This window comes from Oncorhynchus masou, chromosome 32, assembly GCF_036934945.1.
Source record: "Oncorhynchus masou masou isolate Uvic2021 chromosome 32, UVic_Omas_1.1, whole genome shotgun sequence".
Lineage (NCBI taxonomy): Eukaryota > Metazoa > Chordata > Actinopteri > Salmoniformes > Salmonidae > Oncorhynchus > Oncorhynchus masou.
In genome coordinates this window covers 10,858,276-10,881,723 of record NC_088243.1, presented here as the reverse complement: position 1 = coordinate 10,881,723, position 23,448 = coordinate 10,858,276, and the positions used below count along the sequence as shown (strand labels likewise).

Here is a 23,448-nt window from a genome sequence, read left to right as displayed (position 1 = left end):
GTTTTAAAAGGTCAGTAGAATGCATAATACTTAGTACTGCTTTTACAGACAGCCTGGATAGTACACCTGGCCAGGCACCACACCCTCAGTCGGTAGAGCATGGCGCTTGCAACGCCAAGCGTCGTGGGTTCGATTCCCGCTGGGGCCACCCATATGTAAAAGTAGTGGCCCCAGCCGACTTGTAAGTCGCTTTGGACAAAAGCGTTTGCTAAATGGGATATATTTATTTATATATTTTTATTTATTTAACAGTTTATATTATTTTGTGTCTTTAAACATATAAAACTTAACCTTTACCAGTTGAATGTGGATGGAAATATAAGAGGTTTTTGTATAACAATTTTTCTGAAATATTTTAACAAAATATGCAAATGAAAAATGAGACAACATACATTGGCCTATACTTTGGACTCTGAATGAAGTCGGCATATTTTGGGCGGCTTTCATTTGAAGAAGACTACAGGACTATTCACAAAGTATATTGTTAATAAACAGTACTACCATGCCCATGTATGAGTAATGCATTTCAGCATATACAGTACCAGTCAAACGTTTGGACACACATTTACATTACACACCTACTCATTCAAGGTTTTTCTTTAGTTTTACTATTTTCTACATTGTAAAATAATAGTGAAGACATCAAAACTATGAAATAACACATATGGAATCATGTAGTAACCAAAAAGTGTAAACAAATCAAAATATATTTTATATTTGAGATTCTTCAATGTAGCCACCTTTGGCTTGTTGACAGCTTTGCACACGTTTGGCATTCTCTCAACCAGCTTCAGCTGGAATGCTTTTCCAACAGTCTTGAAGGAGTTCCCACATATGCTGAGCACTTGTTGGCTGCTTTTCCTTCATTCTGCGGTCCAACTCATCCCAAACCATCTCAATTGGGTTGAGGTCGGGTGATTGTGGAGGCCAGGTCATCTGATGCAGCCCTCCATCACTCTCCTTCTTGGTCAAATGTCACTTACACAACCTGGAGGTGTGTGAGGTCATTGTCCTGTTGAAAAACCAATGATAGTACCGCTAAGCGCAAACCAGATAGGATGGCATATCGCTGCAGAATGCTGTGGTAGACATACTGGTTAAGTGTGGCTTGAATTCTAAATAAATCAACACTGTTTGTGATAACTGCAGTTGTTTCTAATCTTCAATTGTATCTTTAACTTGTGACACTTTGTCTTTTGTGTGTATTCTGTATTTTTCTGTAATGTTTTATGGACATGCTGCTATTTCCCTGTTTCGCCTTCTTGCCAGGTATTTAACCTCAATGGGTTTTGCCGTAAAGCCTATTTGAAATCGGACACTGTGGTAGGATTAACAAGAAGTGTATCTTTAAAATTGTGTTAAATACTTGTATGTTTGAGGAATTTTAATTATGAGATTTCTGTTGTTTGAATTTGGTCACCTGCACTTTCACTGGCTATTGTCATTTCAATCCCGTTTGCGCGATCTCAGCCCAAAGAGGTTACTAAATAAAGGTTAAATAAAAAATCAGCATTGTCACCAGCAAATGACATTGTCACCAGCAAAGCACCCCCACACCATTACACCTCATCTTCCATGCTTCACAGCAAACCACACATGCAGAGATCATCCGTTCACCTACTCTGCGTCTCACAAAGACATGGCCGTTGGAACCAAAAATCGCCAATTTTGACTCAGACCAAAGGACAGATTTCCACTGGTCCAATGTCCATTGCTCGTGTTTCTTGGCCCAAGCAAGTCTCTTTTTCTTTTTGGTGTCCATTAGTAGTGGTTTCTTTGCAGCAATTTGACCTTGAAGGCCTGATTCACACAGCCTCCTCTGAACAGTTGATGTTGAAATGTGTCTGTTACTTGAACTCTGTGAAGCATTTATTTGGACTGCAATTTAATGAACTTATCCTCTGCAGCAGAGGTAACTATATGTTCAAGATGGCATAGCAGTGAAGATGTGTTTGTTTGTCCTCTCGTGTACTTTTGTATTTTTTTCAATATATTTCAATTAATTTTCATTCACTTTTCGATTTTTTAATTTGATTATACCTTCCGGTAACCTGATTCACCCAATGTCATACGGAATCGATATTATTTTCAATTTTAGAACACATTCAAGAACCTCCAGAAGCTAACCAGCTAATTAGCTACAAGCTATTTAGTCATTGTTAGCCACTGCTAGCGGCCTTTACCTTCTGCACAGATACCAGCCCTGTTTTTAGCCTGGATAATACTCGCTAGTCTACCAGTATTGGACTGTCTCTCCACAACAACGCCGGATTCCTGCCGTAATCCCTGGACCACTACTTCTGATCTTCACAGCTAGCTAGCTCACAGCTAGCTTGCACTCACCGTGGCACCCAGTACCGACGCTATCCCTGAGGCCCACCTCCCGGCCTACTCAGCTGTTCACCCGAACCCCACTCATACACGGCTAGAGCCCAATACTCCACTGGATCCTTGCTGTAAACTCTGGAACTTGGCACCGGATCACCGCTGCTACCGATTGGCTATAGTGGCTAACGCCACTGCCACGAAGCTAGCACCAGTTAGCCGTGAGCCAGGCGCATCTCCCGGTTAGCAAACTAAATTCTACAATACCTCTTTCGCCATCTGGCTTGGATTCTCTGTCGACACGGCGCCCCGCTGCACCACCACGTCTGGTCTGCCGACGAATACTCCATCCGCTGTGCCTTCAACCGGCCTCCGTCGGAGCAGATGCTCCTACTAGCCCCGGGCTACTAACTTTAAACGCTGTGTCGCTAGCATAGTGGCGGCTTCCCTGTTCCATCTACTGCTGCCCCCTGGACACTATGATCACTTGGCTACATAGCTGATGCCTGCTGGACTGTCCATTAATCACGGTACTCCATTCCATTTATTTATTTTTTATCTGTCGGCCCCAGCCACGAACTCAGGCTCTGTGTGTAGTTAATCCGACCCTCTCTGCCTCGTCATTGCCATTTTACCTGCTGTTGTTGTGTTTGCTGATTAGCTTTTGTTGTCTCACCTGTTGTTTTAGCTAGCTCTCCCAATCAACACCTGCGATTACTTTATGCCTCGCTGTATGTCTCTCTCAAATGTCAATATGCCTTGTATACTGTTGTTCAGGTTAGTTATCATTGTTTTAGTTTACATTGGATCCCCTAGTTCCACTCTTCATACCTCTGATACCTCCTTTGTCCCACCTCCCCCATATGCGGTAACCACACCCATTACAACCAGCATGTCCAGAGATACAACCTCTCTTATCATCACCCAGTGCCTGGGCTTACCTCCGCTGTACCCGCACCCCACCATACCCCTGTCTGCGCATTATGCCCTGATTATACTCTACCACGCCCAGAAATCTGCTCCTTTTATTCTTTGTCCCCAACGCTCTAGGCGAGCAGTTTTGATAGCCTTTAGCCGCACCCTCATCCTACTCCTCCTCTGTTCCGTGGGTGATTTGGAGGTAAACCCAGGCCCTGCATTTCCCCAGGCACCCTCATTTGTTGACTTCTGTGATCGAAAAAGCCTTGGTTTCATGCATGTCCACATCAGAAGCCTCCTCCTTAAGTTTGTTATACTCACTGCTTTAGCACACTCTGCCAACCCTGATGTCCTTGCGTGTCTGAATCCTGGCTTAGGAAGGCCACCAAAAATTCTGACATTTCCATACCCAACTATAACATTTTCCGTCAAGATAGAACTGCCAAAGGGGGAGGAGTTGCAGTCTACTGCAGAGATAGCCTGCAAAGTAATGTCATACTTTCCAGGTCCATACCCAAACAGTTTGAACTTCTAATTTTAAAAATTAATCTCTCCAGAAATACATCTCTCTGTTGCCGCATGCTACCAACCCTCCTCAGCTCCCATCTTTCCCTTGGACACCATTTGTGAATTGATCGCCCCCCATCTAGCTTCAGAGTTTGTTCTGTTAGGTGACCTAAACTGGGATATGCTTAACACCCCGGCAGTCCTATAATTTAAGCTAGATGCCCTCAATCTCACACAAATCATCAAGGAACCCACCAGGTACAACCCTAAATCTGTAAACATGGGCACCCTCATAGACGTTATCCTGAACAACTGGCCCTCCAAAGACACCTCCGCTGTCTTCAATCAGGATCTCAGCGATCACTGCCTCATTGCCTGTATCCGCTACGGGTCCGCAGTCAAACGACCACCCCTAATCACTGTCAAACGCTCCCTAAAACACTTCTGTGAGCAGGCCTTTCTAATCGACCTGGCCCGGGTATCCTGGAAGGATATTGACCTCATCCCGTCAGTTGAGGATAACTGGTCATTCTTTAAAAGTAACTTCCTCACCATCTTAGATAAGCATGCTCCGTTCAAAAAATGCAGAACAAAGAACAGATATAGCCCTTGGTTCACTCCAGACCTGACTGCCCTCAACCAGTACGAAAACATCCTGTGGCAGACTGCAATAGCATCGAATAGTCTCCGCGATATACAACTGTTCAGGGAAGTCAGGAACCAATACACACAGTCAGGAAAGCAAAGGCCAGCTTTTTCAAGCAGAAATTTGCATCCTGTAGCTCTAACTCCAAAAAGTTCTGGGACATTGTAAAGTCTATGGAGAGCAAGAGCACCTCCTCCCAGCTACCCACTGAGGCCAGGTAACACGGCCGCCACCAATAAATCCATGATAATCGAAAACTTCAACAAGCATTTCTCAACGGCTGGCCATGCCTTCCTCCTGGCTACTCCAACCTCGGCCAACAGCTCCCCCCCACAGCTACTCGCCCAAGCCTCCCCAGCTTCTCCTTTACCCAAATCCAGTTAGCAGATGTTCTGAAAGAGCTGCAAAACATGGACCCGTACAAATCAGCTGGGCTTGACAATCTGGACCCTCTATTTCTGAAACTATCCGCCGCCATTGTCGCAACCCCTATTACCAGCCTGTTCAACCTCTCTTTCATATCGTCTGAGATCCCCAGGGATTGGAAAGCTGCCGCGGTCATCCCCCTCTTCAAAGGGGGAGACACCCTGGACCCAAACTGTTACAGACCTATATCCATCCTGCACTGCCTATCTAAGGTCTTCAAAAGCCAAGTCAACAAACAGATCACTGACCATCTCGAATCCCACCGTACCTTCTCCGCTGTGCAATCTGGTTTCCGTGCCGGTCATGGGTGCACCTCTGCCACGCTCAAGGTACTAAACGATATCATAACCGCCATCGATAAAAGACAATACTGTGCAGCCGTCTTCATCGACCTGGCCAAGGCTTTCGACTCTGTCAATCACCATATTCTTATTGGCAGACTCAGCAGCCTCGGTTTTTCTGACTGCCTTGCCTGGTTCACCAACTACTTTGCAGACAGAGTTCAGTGTGTCAAATCGGAGGGCATGTTGTCCGGTCCTCTGGTAGTCTCTATGGGGGTGCCACAGGGTTCAATTCTCGGGCCGACTCTTTTCTCTGTATATGCAGCTGTACATAGCTCATCGGTAAATAGCCCACCCAATTTACCTACCTCATCCCCATACTATTTTTATTTATTTACTTTTCTGCTCTTTTGCACAGCAGTAACTCTACCTGCACATGACCATCTGACCATTTATCACTCCAGTGTTAATCTGCTAAATTGTCATTTTTCGCCTACCTCCTCATGCCTTTTGCACACAATGTATATAGACTCTTTCTTTTTTTTACTGTGTTATTGACTTGTTTTTGTTTACTCCATGTGTAACTCTGTGTTGTTGTCTGTTCACACTGCTTTGCTTTATCTTGGCCAGGTCGCAGTTGTTAATGAGAACTTGTTCTCAACTAGCCTACCTGGTTAAATAAAGGTGAAATAAATAAATAACTCTGGGTCTTCCTTCCCTGTGGCGGTTCACCTGAGAGCCAGTTTCATTATAGCGCTTGATGGTTTTTGCAACTGCACTTGAAGAAACTTTCAAAGTTTTTGAAAATTTCCGGATTGACTTACCTTCATGCCTTCAAGTAATGATGGACTGTCATTTCTCTTTGCTTATTTGAGCTGTTCTTGCCATATTATGGACTTGGTATTTTACCAAATAGGGCTATCTTCTGTATACCACCCCTAACTTGTCACAACACAGAACTGAGCAGCTCAAACGCATTAAGAAGGAAAGAAATTCCACAAATCAACTTTTAACAAGGCATACCTGTTAATTGAAATGCATTTCAATTGACTACTTCATGAAGCAGGTTGAGAAAATGTCAAGAGTATGCACAGCTATTATTCTACGATGTAGAAAATAGTAAAAATAAAGAAAAAATCTTGAATGACTGTTCAAACAGTTGACTGGTACTGTATTTTCCAAGATAATCTTAAATATAGAACATCCAATGAATTTTACGGATATCATAACACTGAACAATTATACTTACAATGAAAAGAGAGAAACCCATTATAGACCATATAAAACCTTGTTGAAAGCTGGCTTTACAGATAACGTTTCAAGATGATCTGATGTAAGGTGCATGTTTTACAATTTTTTTCCTAAAAAACATAATGTATGTTACATTGCCCGTCCCAGTCACCCCCCTATCACTAAAAGACTCAAACCACTTCTATCTGGTTTGTATTGCTACATTAACATCTAATTTCCAAAACTAACACTGCGGGGCAGATGTGAGTGGAAAAACATGCTCTGTGGGCCCTTTCTAACCAGTTTTCCCGTTGGATTTCCGTACAATCTTTATATGCAAGTACTTCAGATAAAACATTTCACCACAAGCCTTATTGAAACAGAAAAGGTGTAGGTCGACATTAAAAATGTTGACAAAACAAAATACACTAGACAATGTAGGATCTTTTTGTGTCGGTAAAATGAATTATGCGAGAAATTTCGCAGGAAACACTTTTACGCGCAAATATTGATATATCAACCATCACATCGAAGTAAATCACGCGATGACATGTTGTGTCGTCCTCCCACTACGACACGTCGGGAAAGCGTGCATATTATTGGGCTACATATGAAATGCATTATGATGAATTTAACAGGGTGGTAAAAATGCAAGGTGATGAGCTTGATGCTCCTTTCCAATAAATATCGAGGGTCTTATTCTGGTGGCATGATCATCGATGCTTGGCTGCCGTTTGACAAATAAAAATAGTCTGTCCATAATAATCTCATCATGGAGGCTCTCCTATCCGCTCTGTGTCTGCAAACTAAATTGACGGCTAGAGCGCAGTGCCAATATCAGAGTGGACACACGCTGGTATTGGCATTGCCCGAGAAGCCGGTGTTTGGAGGATATATTGGCACATCTGTTTTTAGGCCACTCCAAACACTGCTTTTTTATAGTTGCCTGGCTGGGTTGATTAGACAGCGGATTGAGCAGTCAGATGGAACAGAGTAAATAGGCATTTTAACGTCATCGATGTATCCGGCTGTAATTTGTGGAATACCGGCTGGAATGCGGTTTTAACCAATCAGCATTCAAGATTAGACTCACCCTTTGTATAAAGGCCTATGCGATGGAAACCCATTTAACTTAACTTTTTTTGTAGGTGAGGAGATTTAAAAATGTCATCACGCACAGCTTTTTATCCACAACAAGTCAATTTGATGGGAAAATGTGCATATAGTTTTTATAAAGATTTCTGCATATTCGCATGGAAATCTATCGCCAATTGGATGGAAATCTAGCTACCAATGGTCAGAATTAATGAAATTTCCTACTTAAACGCTTCAAATAATGTCTGAACTCCCACATATAGACCTTAAGGATAATTATGAACGTGGCTTCATTTGGAAATTACTAAATTTATGTGTACATTTTCAAGTTGACCTTCCCACAAAATCGCCCAGAACTAGAATTATATGATCTCTTTGAATATAACATTGATTCTTGAAAAAATATAAAAAGTGCAGAAGCAGGTGTACTGAATATAATTCAGAATGAGTTGAACATGTAGAATGATTAACACCAACCTCTCCTATTTGATTCCCCCGATAAATATCATCAAAATATTAACATGAATATTTGAAGAATATAAAAAAATGCAGAAGCAGTTACACTGGATAGAATTGAGAACATGAAGAATACCTACCTCTCTTCCTTGTCTCCCTCGAAAGTATCATCAAAATATGAATCAGCAAGCAAGGTGAAGCACACCGTCCATTCCTGAGCAGAGTTGTAAGTCTGGGAGTAACTTCAGGTTGATATGCTGTTTTTGAGAGCAATAGAAAACAATGGCGCCTCTATGAAACTGTAAAACATAACGTCCCCTGTCCATTTGCATCAAAGAGGTCGCATTATGAAAAGTAGATATGAAAAGTGATGATGTGATCCCGCATGCATCATTCCCTAATGTGTTTATCATTAAAGAACCCTGTGCTTGTTGAAGCAAACTGCAATTTGCATAGTCCACACTAAGTGCTAACCTTTTCTGAGTCAAGATCACTTTCGCAGTCAAACAGCAAGCTGAGATCTACTGCCTTTGACTTAAATGTTTTTACATTAACCTAATAAAAACAGTTCTGTAGGAATTAGTTTCGTGCAGTATGCCTAATACATTATCACAGCATGTTAGCTATATGCCTGTCCTGACAATATTGTTCTTCTCAGACCATATTGTATTTCAAAACTCGAGTTTTGATAATAAAATGGATCAGTTGGTGTAGCAGTTGCACGGCACAGCTGAGCATTAATTGAAATAATTTGCAAATAATGTGCTTTTTATTTTACTGGACTGATGGTACATTCACCTGATGTTTATGGTGCTTTCAAAGCAACTGGGAACTCTGAAAAAACAAGGCAAATCAAAGCGATTTTTCCCAGTCGGACATCGTTTTATTCCGAGTTCCCAGATGTCGTGAACGCACTGAAGTCGGAGTTCTAAGTTCCCCGTTGTTTTGATAATGGCATTAGTCTCATTCGAGGGAGGAAAGAGCAGCAAAGGGTCCGCTTCTTTCTTTCCTTTCCTCTCGTGAAACTGACCAGAGAGGACACGGTGTTCAACCTGATTGCGAAACTCGATACACAAATGAATGTTGTTTCTATGACCAGAGAAAGGGAAATATTCCTCGATATTAAAATAGATACGACGATCTGCTAATAACAATACAAACCCAGGGATGTCGATACACGTGGCCAGTAATTCATTGCAGCGACAGCACAAATGGTAGTATGGAGAAGTGCGGTTTATGTTTTGTAGTAGTGTCGAATAAAAACTGAATCATGAACTCATAAAAGCAGCAGCGCGTGGCTTTATTATTTGACAGTCTCACTCTGATCCTGTTTTTTTTTTAAGTTATGACATTTCATGCTTGAAGCTGTATGTCCGGGGATTTGGGATATTGGCCAGCGCAGTAGACGCCATAGATCTCCCGGTCCACTGGGTAGGCGGAGTTTTTTCTAGACAAATTCAAAAGTAAAACACTGGAACACTATTGTTAATTGAACCTTTATTTAACTAGGCAAGTCAGGTAAGAATAAATTCGTATTTACAATGATGGCATACCCCGGCCAAACCCGGACCCGGACAACGTTGTTACAATTGTGCGCCGCCCTATGGGACTCCCAATCACGGCCGGTTTTGATACAGTCTGGAATCGAACCAGGGTATGTAGTGACGCCTTTAGCACTGAGATGCAGTGCCTTGAACATGGGGCATTATAGACCCTTGCGACACTCGAGAGCCCACCCGGTGCGCAGGGCTTCTGAATTAAGTGCACCTACCGGCAATAGCTCAACACGAATTTTAAAAAAGGAGCGCAAGCCTTAATCGCCAGTTTTTCTACAGAAATGTTTGGTATTCGACTAGGAATGCCTTGAAGATCGAACACTTGGTGACCACTAGCCTAGGGCGTTTAGTCCCTTTATTTTATAACTCGTTCTCAAACCAAGATGCATCAATTGAGCATGATTTGAAGTGAATAGGAAATTGAGTAACTCTTGGGAGGACAGTGGAAGTTGATAAAATGTATGTTCCATAAACCCAGAGCAATGTCCTTCATCTGGATTTTTACACACACACACACACACACACACACACACACACACACACACACACACACACACACACACACACACACACACACACACACACACACACACACACACACACACACACACACACACAAATAGGCTTTCTATTGGACCAATCACAATGGGAAAGCAAAACAAAATCCTGATAAAGGCCAACATGCTGTCTTACCATTAACAATAAAGAAGCTCTGTTATCAACTTCCATTCTCCAAAACTTGCTGAATTTCCTTTTCATTGAAATAACACAATGAATGATACAGATCAGGGTTTTATTATTCACTAGATGCTTGGCAGTTATTTAGGACGACTTGTTTAACTGATCATTGGGGGCGCAATGATTCTCACAATGTGCCAAATTTATAGTGAAACCCTGCATCATATTTAACCAATATTCTGTCAACTCGGTTAAACAAGTATGTGAGAGGCATACTGTGACTACTGGGCCTCCTGTGAATCTCTGGGTTCCAATCACGTGTTCGTTCACTCATCAGAACGTTGCCAAGCAACTTGTTTCAACAACTGCCAGTGCTTTCATTCCACGGATCTCTTGTTGCAATTTTTTGATGAACAATGAGATAGCTAGCTAACCACTTGAACAGTTCATACAGAAAATGAGTGAATTATTTGAGAATATCAACTTCTGACATTTTGATGTTGAGCCTGGCAGTTTATAATGGATGTAAGTAGCTAGCAAGAGCTGTCAGTTAGCTTAGCCAGTTAGCGTAGCCAGTGTCCTTAGCTAGCTAGCCAGCTGACGACGTTGTCGTTTTCATCCATGATGAATTACACATTAAGCTAGCAACTGCGTTACCTTTATACTGTCAGGGTTGGGTAGGTTACTTTGTAAATGTAATCCGTTACAGTTACTAGTTACCTGTGCAAAATTGTAATCAGTAATGTAACTTTTGGATTAGTGAAGACATAAAAACTATGAAATAACACATGGAATCATGTAGTAAACAAAAAAGTGTTACATCAAAATATATTTTATATTTGAGATTCTTCAAAGTACCATCGTGACACCGCCGTGAGACTGGTTAGTTTTACCCTACTGATGATGTGTTGTTGTAATAGCAGCTTTGCACACTCTTGGCATTCTCTCAACCAGCTTCATGAGGAATGCCAGATTCACCTGGAATGCATTTCAATTAACAGGTTTGCCTTGTTAAAAGTTAATTTGTGGAATTCCTTTCCTTAATGTGTTTGAGCCAATAAGTTATGTTGCGACTGGTAGGGGTGGTATACAGACGATAGCTCTATTTGGTAAAAGACCAAGTTCATATTATGGCAAGAACAGCTCAAATAAGCAAAGACAAATGACAGTTCATCATTACTTTAAGACATGAAGGTCAGTCAATCCAGATTTCAAGATCTTTGAAAGTTTCTTCAAGTGCAGTCCCAAAAACCATCGCTGTGATGAAACTGTCTCTCATGAGGACCGCCACAGGAAAGGAAGACCCAGAGTTACCTCTGCTGCAGAGGATAATTTCATTAGAGTTACCAGCCTCAGAAATTGCAGCCCAAATGCTTCACAGAGCTCAAGTAACAGACACATCTCAACATCAACAGCCGTGTCTTTGTGAGACGTAGAGTTGGTGAACGGATGATCTCCGCATGTGTGGTTCCCACCGTGAAGCATAGAGGAGGTGTGGGAGTGCATTGCTGGTGATTTATTTAGAATTCAAGGCACACTTAGCCAGCATTGCTACCACAGCAGTCTGCAGCGATACGCCATCCCATCTGGTTTGGGAGAGTGATGGAGTGCTGCATCAGATGACCTGGTCTCCACAATCACCGGACTTCAACCCAATTGAGATGGTTTGGGATGAGTTGTACTGCAGAGTGAAGGAAAAGCGGCCAACAAGTGCTCAGCATATGTGGGAACTCCTTCAAGACTGTTGGAAAAGCATTCCAGGTGAAGCTGGTTGAGAGAATGCCAAGAGTGTGCAAAGCTGCCATCAAGGCAAAGGGTGGCTACTTTGAAGAATCTCAAATATAAAATATATTTAGATTTATTTAACACTTTTTTTGGTGACATCATGTGTTATTTCATAGTTTTGATGTCTTCACTATTATTCTACAATGTAGAAAATAGTACAAATAAAGAAAAACCCTTGAATGAGTAGGTGTTCTAAAACTTTTAACTGGTAGTGTAGGTGTGTCCAAACTTTTGACTGGTACTGTATGTTACCAATTGCAGGATAAATCAATGTTAAAGTTCACATAGCTGGCCATATATAGAAGTTGCATTTTACTTTATGGGTTGGTAATGTAGGCTTCTTCTAACCCATTGCTTTCTGCTACATATAATAATACGATTCAATTATATCTTTATATTAAAATCCAAAGTCTTTTGGAATTCCAATCATTCCAATAAGACTTATAAATATGGAAGTACAGATTGCCCCTTTAAGTCTATCAAAACTGTGTCCATTAGGCCTATGGATTTTTATCAACATGAATTAGATTGAGCAATGAAAGCCCCACTTTTCTTCCATAGGCTGGGATCCTCAATATGCAGCTGTTGCAAGAGTGCATTTTTCACTGGCTGTCCACAAGTTTCAAAAACAATGATTGATTGGCAGCTTAAACTTCTTGAATTCAACCATTATTGGGTTCAAATATACATTTAGATTTGTGAACAGCCATCCACAACAACCACAATGTGTAAGGCGCAAATAGCTAAATGAGAGAGCAGCAGTGTGATTCACATCAATGCACTATGTAGATATCAATTGTAAATGATATCCGTATCGCCGTAGACTACACCACTGCTGTCAACCTTAGCTCCAAGCGTTTATTCAAGTTGGATCATCTTTGGATGCCGACAGCAGTCGCACCATTGGAAGACATAGCTTGAACTGTAGCCTACAAAAGCCCATTCATGCTCTTCCCATGATCCATCAAATACATTTGGTGTGTCATCATAGTGGTCTCTGACTTGCACCTTTTTTCAATGCTGATTTGCATTTCGTTGAGAAAACAGAGGAGTGTCAAAGTTATTTTTTTTCGCAAACATCCTTTCTGAATTTAAAAGTAATCCTCGAAGTAATCATCTAATTTTGAACAAGTATCTGTAATCTGATTACAGTATTTTTGCTGGTAACGTAAGGGGTTACAGTTGCCGTTTTTTTGTAATCCCTTACATATAACGGATTACATGTAATCCATTACTCCCCAACCCTGATACTGTAACATGTATCCCATGGATCTGGCTAACTAATGAAATAGTCTTCTAGTTTATGTCATTATAACGCTAGCTAATGTGAGATTTTCAGCATCTGACGGTTTCAAACTTCCAGCAGTCTCCAGGCTCTTCTTCAGGAAAAGGATCCAATGAACTTCCACCAAGGATTGATACTTTACTCCACAGGAAGAATGTCAAGGAAAAAGAAGAGAGTTACATTTCTATGTAAGTTTGTCAATTATATAGAAAAGTGGTATTTTGAATTCAATAAGAAACTTAGCTACTTGTCAGTATGGAGTTGTACATTTTTGTCAATTTTACAGGTTACTAAAGAAAGACAAACATGTCAACAGATCATGCATAAAATTGAGTAAATTATCAGGTGTGGGAGAATCTCCCACATCAAATGTGTCCAGGTCTCCTTTACACGGAAGGAGCATTAAGAAAAGTGAGTCTCATCCTCATTTGTTACATTTTAATGGATTTTGTAAGCAAAATCATTGTGCGTGCAACATTTCTGTTTCTCTAGTTGGCTGCATGTTCCAGCCCAGCAAGCAGGAGCCACTGTGTCTGAAAAGAGGGGTCATTGAACCAATTAAACACACGTGTGACGCCTCAATGATCCCCGACACATGGAACTATAAAGGAAAGAGAGTGAAAGACGTCCGCTTCGATGCAAAAGGTAGATTACCCCGAAACAGTTACTCGGAACTGGTTGATTAAGCTTTTTGCTGCACTTTGCTGCACTAGCCTACATGTCAGGGTGAGGACATTAGACGTAGCATAATTATTGTACATTGTTGGTTCCCAACAGAGCCTGACAATGACTGTGTTGTGAGCCACATAATCAGATTGAGAGGAAAACTGGGCTGGTCCACTGAGATTCCTGACAGGAGAATAGCAAAAGCATGCCCACAGAACATACAGGTTGGTCTCCACCATTTTAGCTACTAGCCTATATGATCAATTGATGTGAACTTTATCATTGAGTCTCTGCAGTCCACGTTTTTTATATTTTACATATATATATTTTTTTAATTTTAGTCCAAGACTAGGCTTATATAAGTATAACAGTTAAATTGTGTGTTTTTAAAAATGTTAAATACACTAGAGAATTTTGTTTTGTTTTAATCAATGCAAATCTAACTTCCTTGTGGATGTTGTGCAGGAAATCCCTGAGGGGACTAAAAAGGATCCTGGAGAGTATGTGTACTGTCTGATGAGGAACAGAGGTGACCCCAAGATCCAGCCCAACCCCTATGATCTTCAGGTGGTTTCTGTACAGACAGCTAAACAGAGCTGTCAGTACTGGACCGTCAGCGCTTCATGCATATTCAAGGTCAGTTCAACTAGTTCACGGTTGAACTGTTAAACGTTGGTGAATATACATAGGCTACGTTAGTAAATTCACTCTGGCTATCTACTCCGATTTCAGAGCACTCTCTTCTGAGTATGCCAGAGCGCAGAATAACTGATGAATTTACGAATGCTCAACACCCGTTGAATATGGCCGGTGTCAGTAAACGTCGGCAAAAAAAGTGCAAATAAAATGTTGCCAGCAGCACGGTTACCGTTACCAACCCTCTAGAGAACATGAAAACACCCTAACCAGGTCTGCTAGGGCGAGTAAAATGGTTAGAGTGAGATTTTTCTCTCATTTGTGTCGAAGTAGCTAGCAAGCTAGCCAACGTTAGCCAGTTAGCTTAGCTGCTTGACTGCCGTTGTGAGGACAGAACCCTACTCCTCCGCCAGAGCTTCCAGTGTGCGTTCTGAACGATCCGAGAACGAAACGCTCTGAATTTACGAATGGACAATCTGACAACGTTCTGAATTTATGAACGCACAGAGCGCACTCTGGCACCTCAGGTTGAATTTATGAACGCACATAGCGCACTCTGGCACCTCAGGTTGAATTTACGAATGCACAGAGCGCACTCTGGCACTCCAGAGTGCGCTCTCCACTCCAATTTACGAACGCACCCATAGATTGCTATTCTCTGTATAGTGCACAACTTTTGACAAGGGACACAAGTAGTGTACTATATATGGATTTTGTTACTATTTGGGATGCACACACAATTTACCCCTATTTTATGGGCAGGTTTCCCAGAACACAAGTAAAGCCTAGTCCTGGGCCTGTATCCACAAAGCATCTCAAAGCAAGAGTGCAGATATAGGATCTATCCATCTAATCCTATGAATTATAATCTAAACAGTGAAACTGATTCTAGATCAGCTCTCCTACTCTGATCGTTTTTTGGGGATATGAGCCCTGGCATGTTCAATGGAGATTCTTCAATGTGTTTTTAATTTTAGTCCAAGACTAGGCTTAATCTGTGTCCAGGAAACCATCCCAAAGAGTCCACTTCACTCAGTTTTATTTTATAGGTGTCTGTTTTGGAGGACAGAAGTGGTGAAATCATGTCTGTAATAGACTGGCTTTCTGAAAGAGAACTGTTTTTCAAAATCTTCAAGTTGCCATTGTTTGCAAAATTCAGGTTTGTATGGTTGTTCTTATAGAAGGATGATGAAAAGTGTGTATCTGATATGTGATGTAATACCATAAAATACTCTAATCCAGTTTTACAATGAACTTTTTGCTCTCTGTAGAATTTGGAAGGCATTTACAATCTGGAAGGTCACAGTATGCCACTCAAAGACCAACAAAGCTAAGTGAGTGTTGATCAAATATTACGTGCCACATGATATTTCATTTGTCTTATAATAAGTCTTGGGAAGGCCATTGTTGCCTTGTCTTCTTCTTGTTCTGCATTTCTTTGTCTCCATACTGTTAAATATCTTCCAAATAGAACTTAAGAGCTTTTGAATTATATTTTTTGTAATCATTTTTTAATTTTTTTAGGGAAATATTATCCAAAGGTCTTTTTTTTACTGATGACATCTTCTTGAGATGTCTGGTTGAAATCAAAGGACTTTTTGAGATGGCCAGTGACAAGACAAGATATGGGGATTCTGACGGTGCCATTGTTTTAACAAAGGTAGGGCCATGGTTTTTTGGGATAACTATCTTGTTTTCAACTCCTTTCTAATAACATGGTTTTGTTTATTCTACCTAGTTGGATAAATCCACCACATACTCCTTGATAGGCTTCTGTGAGGCCCAGACCCAACAATGTGCTGTAGCACTGAAACAACTTCACTGCCTTCACCACAAAGTTGCCACTTTGATTCGCACAGCTTGTCTGAAGGTACACTCTATTAGTCCTTTAGATTGTTACGAGGACATGTCATTTAAGAGTCCTGAAAACACCTCTCTGTCACTATCCTCTGCTGATCTACCCTTGTTTTGATGTTTGGCATGACAACAACCATAGGTGTTGGCATGACAACACAAACAGATCTGATTCCTAATTCATAAAAAACCTCAGAGGTGGAGTGTTGATATAGGATCAGATCCATGGAATATTTTACGCAATAAGGCAAGAGGGGGTGTGGTATATGGCCAATATACCAAGTTGTAAAGGCTGTTCTTATGCACAATGCAATGCGGAGGAGTGCCTGAATAACGCCCTTAGCAGTGGTATATTGGCAATATACCACAAATCCCAAGGTGCCTTATTGCTATTATAAACTGGTTACCAACTTAATTAGAGCAGTAAAAATGAATGTTTTGTCATACCCATGGTATACTGTCTGATGTACCACGGCTGTCAGCCAATCAGCATTCAGGGCTCGAACCACCCAGTTTATAATAGTCAATATGATCTAAAAGGCTAAACTAATCCCAGATCAGCACTCCTACTCTGAGACATTTTATATTGAACAAGATATATTCAATATATCATTGTACTGTCTTTTGTCTTGTCAGGCAGCAGAGGTCCACGGTGCAGAGAGACTGTTCCTCCCTCTGTCCTCTCAGTCGACCAACAGGCCGCTGTATGCTGAGGTGGCTGAGTGGCGGATCCTCTTGTGTCGCTTCAGCCACTTCCTCAACCTGATAGACAGAATGTTTGAAGAGATGCTCTGTGTCTTGGTCAGATCTGCAGTTCAACTCCTTCTGTTGTTCCTCCGAGAGTCCTCTAACACTAATGGAGTGAAAGCGAGAAGACAAAAGACAAAGTAAGTGGTTTTTAATGTAAATATAGTAAGGTTATGGCATTTGTCAATGAGTTTAATTAGCATGCTTGCGATGTTGAAATATTTGCCTGTGTACTCCCTAGAAAGATGGCAAGGATGGATGCAAGTGGACCTTTCATAAATATTATCAAAGAGCCAACTGGTCGTAATGCGGCACATAAACTTTCTTCACACAGCCAAGGCCAGCCACACCTTGTTAACAAGGTAGATCAGCTTTTATCTATTGTGCCAAAGTGGTCAGAAACATGTAAACATCACTAAACAATGCGTCACTTGTAATACTAAATTGACTTGTAGTATCACATTTTCTAGTAATCTCTCGTGGACAAACTTTAGTTCTGGGTTAACTGAGATTACATTTCTAGATGCTACCAGATTTTAAAAGGGAAGAGCCTAAAGAAGAGATCCAGGCTGTATTTGAAGTGAACGTCCTGCTTACAGTCACACCTGTGAACCAGCCAATGACAGATGATGTCTCAGCCAAAGGGACAGCCACAACAGACCTCCACTCTGAAGTCGACACTAAAGGTGAATCCCATTTATAGTAAAAAAACAACTAAAATAGATATTATGAACTAAGGTGTTCGAACTTAAATGTCTGCTGAAGCTTAGTGTTTTCTCAACCTAGATACAGAGAAGGATAAAGAGGTTTCCCGTGAGGAGACGCCAAGGCGGTATGACTTCACTTATATATTACAATAAACTGTATTGCTCCATGTTCCTCTATTAGGAAAATGTATGAATTTCACAAACATCAGCTAGTGTTTTTCTGCTAATCTGTCAGTCAGCTCAGTCAGTGAAGTGATTATATTACACAGATGCTGTTGTTTTCCTTCTCCTAGTTCGCCCAGCAAACGAGTGAAGCTAACCATCTATCCCTGCCTTGATGACTTCACACTGCACATTCAACAGGTGCTACAAGGATTTGAACAAGTCATTGGTAAGACATTCTCTAAAGATTTAAATTCACAGCCTTGTTGTTTTGTAAATACTGTAGGTTCATAAGTATTATGCTGTTTTAAAGTGCAGAGCTTTGCTAGACGGTAATGGACTGTGTCCCAGATGGCACACTATTCCCTACATGCAGCATACAGTGCCTTCGGAAAGTATTCAGACCCCTTGACTTTTTCCACATTTTGTTACATTACAGCCTTATTTTAACATGCTTTTTTAAACTCATCAATCTAAACACAATACCCCATAATGACATCACAATACCCCATAATGACATCACAATACCCCATAATGACATCACAATACCCCATAATGACATCACAATACCCCATAATGACATTACAATACCCCCATAAGGACAAAGTGAAAACATTTTTTTTTTTTAAATTTCTGCAAAGTTATAAAAAACTGAAACACCTTAATTACATACAGTACCAGTCAAAGTTTGGACACACCTACTCATTCCAGGGTTTTTCTTAATTTGTACTATTTTCTACATTGCAGAATAATAGTGAAGACGTCAAAACTATGAAAAGTGTAGTAACCAAAAATGTGTTCAACAAATCAAAATATATTTTATATTTGAGATTCTTCAAAGTAGCCACCCTTTGCCTTGATGACAGTTTTGCACACTCTTGGCATTCTCTCAACCAGCTTCATGAGGTAGTTACCAGGAATGCATTTCAATGAACAGTTAATGCCTTGTTAAACATTAATTTGTGGAATTTATTGCGTTTGAGCCAATCAGTTGTGTTGTGACAAGGTACAGGAGGGGTGGTATACAGAATATAGCCCTATTTGGTAAAAGGCCAAGTCAATATTATGGCAATAACAGCTCAAATAAGAAAAGACAAATGACAGTCCATCATTACTTTAAGGCGTGAAGGTCAGTCAATCTATAAAATTTCAATAACTTTGAAAGTTCCTTCAATTTCAGTTGCAAAAACCATGATGAAACTCTCTCTCATGAGGGCCACCACAGGAAAGGAAGACCCAGAGTTATCTCTGCTGCAGAGGATAAGTTCATTGGAGTTACCAGCCTCAGAAATTTTAGCCCAAATAAATGCGTCACAGATCTCAAGTAACAGACACATCTCAACATCAACTGTTCAGAGGAGAATGCGTGAATCAAACCTTCATGGTCAAATTACTGCAAAAAAAAACACTACTTAGAGCACACCAATAAGAGGAAGAGACTTGCTTGGGCAAAGAAACACAAACAATGGACATCAGACCGGTGGAAATCTGTCCTTTGGCCTGATGAGTCCAAATTTGCAAATGTTTGGTTCCAACCGCCGTGTCTTTGTGAGACGCAGAGTAGGTGAACGGATGATCTCGGAATGTGTGGTTCCCACCGTGAAGCATGGAGGGGGAGGTGTGATGGTGTGGGGTGCTTTCCTGGTGACACAGTCAGTGATTTATTTAGAATTCAAGGCATACTTAACCAGCATGGCTACCACAGCAGTCTCCAGCGATACGCCATCCCATTTGGTTTACGCTTAGTGGGACTATAATTTGTTTTTCAACATGATAATGACCCAACACACCTCCAGGCGGTGTAAGGGCTATTTGAAGAAGGAGAGTGATGGAGTGATGCACCAGATGACCTGGCCTCCACAATCACCCAACCTCAACCCAATTGAGATGGTTTGGGATGAGTTGTACCGCAGAGCCAACAAGTGCTCAGCATATGTGGGAACTCCTTCAAGACTGTTGGAAAAGCATTCCAGCTGAAGCTGGTTGAGAGAATGCCAAGAGTGTGCAAAGCTGTCAAGGCAAAGGGTGGCTACTTTGAAGAATCTCAAATATAAAATATATTTTGATTTGTTTAACACTTTTTTTTGATAACACCATGATTCCATATGTGTTATTTCATAGTTTTGATGGCTTTGCTATTGTTCTACAATGTAGAAAATAGTACAAATATAGAAAACCCTTGAATGAGTAGGTGTGTCCAAACTTTTGTTTGGGTATAGGGAATAAGGTGCCATTTGCGACACATCCATGAATAATTAGTAATCTACAGAAATGTAATAAGCACTGGACTGTAACAATTATCTCTAACTGTTTTACAGTTACACATTTGCCCTATATATTAATTACATTGATTTCACTCAGCCAAACAGACATCCTTCAACCAAGACCCTAACCTCCTGGACTTGCACTCGCCCCCTGTGTTTGACCTGAAACTGTCTGTTGACGAGGAGCTGGAGAAGGAAAGAGACCAACATCTCCGACCATGGCCTGAGCTGGAGCTGTTACTGGGGACAGATCCCGCTTTCCAGTCTGATGTAACTATGCAGCACTCACAGTGACACGTATACGCATCTCACACGTACACATGTCAACTGTATGGCATGTCACACTATCACACCAGCATCATCTGATCATGTGTTATATGTGTCGGAGGCTGAGCTGTTCTCCGTTTCATGCTCTTAGCAGATGCTCTTATCCGGTGAGACTTACACAGTTAGTGCATTTAAGGTAGCTAGGTACGACAACCACATTTCACAGTTAGGTTTCCATCCAATTGGCAACAGATTTTCATTCCAAAAGAAATCCTCTGCATAAAAACAATTTGCACATTTTCCCACCAGAGATGTGTTTCCATCAAATTGACTTGTTGCGGATAAAAAGCTGTGTGTGATTACATAATACACATAAAAAATAACACTTGCTGTTAAATTCCCATGTACCGAATAAAAAATAGATGTTAAATGGATTTCCGTGGCGTTTTCAATGTTACTGATAGTTTTTGACACAAAAACTGTTGCGTTATATAGCTAAAGTGCCCACCCTGGTCTTGGAATGCGCTCTATTTGTCAAACGGCAGCCAAGCATCGATCAGAATAAGACTATATTTATTGGAAAGCAGCATGAAGCTCATCAACTTTCACCACCCTGTGATGTTCATCATAACTTATTTCATCTGTAGCCTAATAAACTGTATGTTTTCCCGAGTTTTAGTGGGAGGACCACACAACATATGAAATCAAAATCTATTTGTCATATATTTTATAAATAACAGGTGTAGACTTACAGTGAAATGCTTACTTATAGTGCCTCCAGAAAGTATTCACACCCCTTGACCTTTTCCAAATTCTTGTTGAGTTACACCCTGAATTTAAAATGGATAATATTTAGACTTTGTGTAACCGGCCTACACACAACACCCCATCATGTCAAAGTTGGGGCGGCAGGTAGCCTAGTGGTTAGAGCATTGGTGTCACGGCCGTTAAAAGAAGAGGACCAAGGTGCAGCGTGGTGAGAGTCCATTTTGTCTTTATTTGGAAAATGACACCGAACAACACAATAAACTCTACAAAAAAACAAACCGTGAAGCTAAAGGTTATGTGCCCTAAACAAAGTCATCTTTCCACAAAGAAAGGAGGGAAAATGGGCTACCTAAGTATGGTTCCCAATCAGAGACAACGATAGACAGCTGTCCCTGTTTGAGAACCATACCCGGCCAAAACATAGAAATACAAAAATCATAGATAACAAAACATAGAATGCCCACCCCAAATCACACCCTGACCAAACCAAATAGACACAAAAAAAGGCTCTAAGGTCAGGGCGTGACAATTGGATTAGTAACCGAGAGGTTGCAAGATCGAATCCCCGAGCTGACAAGGTGAAAATCTGTCATTCTGCCCCTGACAAGGCAGTTAGTTCTTAGGTTGTCATTGAAAATAAGAATGTGTTCTTAACTGACTTGCCTAGTTAAATAAAGGTTACAAATTAGAATAATAAAAAAAAGTAGAATTATATTTTTTGACATTTTTACAAATTAATTAAAAAAGAAAAGCTGAAATGTCTTGAGTCAGTAAGTATTCAAAACATTAGTTATGGAAAGCTTAAATAAATTCAGGATTAAAAATGTGCTTAACAAGACATAATAAATTGCATACCTCATCTCTGTACCCCTCTGTACATACAATTATCTGTCGAGCAGTGAATTTCAAACACAGATTCAACCACAAAGATCAGGGAGGTTTTCTAATGCCTCGCAAAGAAGGGCATCGATTGGTAAATGGACCAAAAAAAGCAGACATTAAATGTCCCTATGAGCATGGGGAAGTTATTAATTACACTTTGGATGGTGTATCAATACTAATACTATCAATCACTACTAAGATACAGGCGTCCTTCCTAACTCAGTTGTCGGAGAGGAAGGAAACCGCTCAGGCCAATGGTGACTAAAATAGTTAGAGTTTAATGGCTGTGATAGGAGAAAACTGAGGATGGACAACAACATTGTAGTTACTCCATAATACCAACCTAATTGACAGAGTGAAGAGAAGGAAACCTGTACAGAATACAAAAAAATACAAAACATGCATCCTGTGTGCAATATGGCAAGGTTGGAACTAACAAGACTCTTTCTAGAGCTGGCCTCCCATGCCAAACTGAGCAATCGGGGGAGAAGTGTTTTGGTCAGGGAGGTGACCAAGGACCCGATGGTCACACTGACAGAGCTCCAGAGTTCCTCTGTGGAGATGGGAGAAGGACAACCATCTCTGCAGCACTCCACCAATCAGGCCTTTATGTTAGAGTGGCCTGACGGAAGCCACTCCTCAGTAAAAGGCACATGACAGCCTGCTTGGAATTTGCCAAAAGGCACGTAAAGGACTCTCGGACCCTGAAAAACAAGATTCTCTGGTCTGATAAAATCAAAGATTAAACTCTTCGGCTTGAATGCCAAGTGTCACGTCTGGAGTAAAACTGGCACCATCCCTATGGTGAAACATGGTGGTGGCAGCATCATGCTGTGGGGATGTTTTTCAGCGGCAGGGACTGGGAGACTAGTCAGTATTGAGGGAAAAATCAACAATGAAGTACAGAAAGATTCTTGATGAAAACCTGCTCCAGATCCCTCAGGACCTCAGACTGGGGCGAAGGTTAACCTTCCAGCAGGACAATGACCCTAAGCACACAGCCAAGACAACGCAGAAGTGGCTTCGGGACAAGTCTCTGAATGTCCTTGAGTGGCCCAGCCAGAGCTCCCCAAACAAACCTGACAGAGCTTGAGAGGATCTTCAGAGAAGAGTGGAATAAACTCCACAAATACAGGTGTGCCAAGCTTGTAGCGTCATACCCAAAAAGACATGAGGCTGTAATTGCTGCCAAAGGTGCTTCAAAAATGTACTGAGTAAAGGGTCTGAACACTTACAGTATGTAAATGTGATATTTCAGTTTTTTATTTGCAATAAATTAGCAAAAATGTATTATAAAAACCTGTTTT

At 41.0% G+C, this 23,448-nt stretch overlaps 2 protein-coding genes and 1 long non-coding RNA gene across 3 annotated transcripts in view; 2 read left to right on the top strand and 1 right to left on the bottom strand.

The window, feature by feature from the left end:
- The window catches only part of adgrf3a (adhesion G protein-coupled receptor F3a), a 29,852-nt gene extending 21,685 nt beyond the window's left edge, over nucleotides 1–8,167 (bottom strand). Inside the window, exon 1 of the mRNA XM_064953242.1 lies at nucleotides 8,025–8,167. Coding sequence (XP_064809314.1) covers nucleotides 8,025–8,055 — 31 coding nt within the window. The 5' untranslated portion in view covers nucleotides 8,056–8,167. The remainder of the gene's footprint in view (nucleotides 1–8,024) is intronic.
- Nucleotides 8,168–13,688: 5,521 nt separating this feature from the next.
- LOC135526893 (dynein axonemal heavy chain 6-like) overlaps nucleotides 13,689–23,448 on the top strand; it is a 57,244-nt gene continuing 47,484 nt past the window's right edge. Inside the window, exons 1-6 of the mRNA XM_064955561.1 lie at nucleotides 13,689–13,833; nucleotides 13,966–14,078; nucleotides 14,320–14,490; nucleotides 16,981–17,231; nucleotides 18,092–18,189; nucleotides 20,322–20,494. Of these exons, the coding sequence (XP_064811633.1) occupies nucleotides 13,689–13,833; nucleotides 13,966–14,078; nucleotides 14,320–14,490; nucleotides 16,981–17,231; nucleotides 18,092–18,189; nucleotides 20,322–20,494 (951 nt within the window). The remainder of the gene's footprint in view (nucleotides 13,834–13,965; nucleotides 14,079–14,319; nucleotides 14,491–16,980; nucleotides 17,232–18,091; nucleotides 18,190–20,321; nucleotides 20,495–23,448) is intronic.
- On the top strand, nucleotides 15,760–16,278 carry LOC135525555 (uncharacterized). Its single transcript, XR_010453180.1, has 3 exons — nucleotides 15,760–15,824; nucleotides 16,015–16,150; nucleotides 16,229–16,278. It is a non-coding gene; the product is annotated as an uncharacterized LOC135525555 (long non-coding RNA).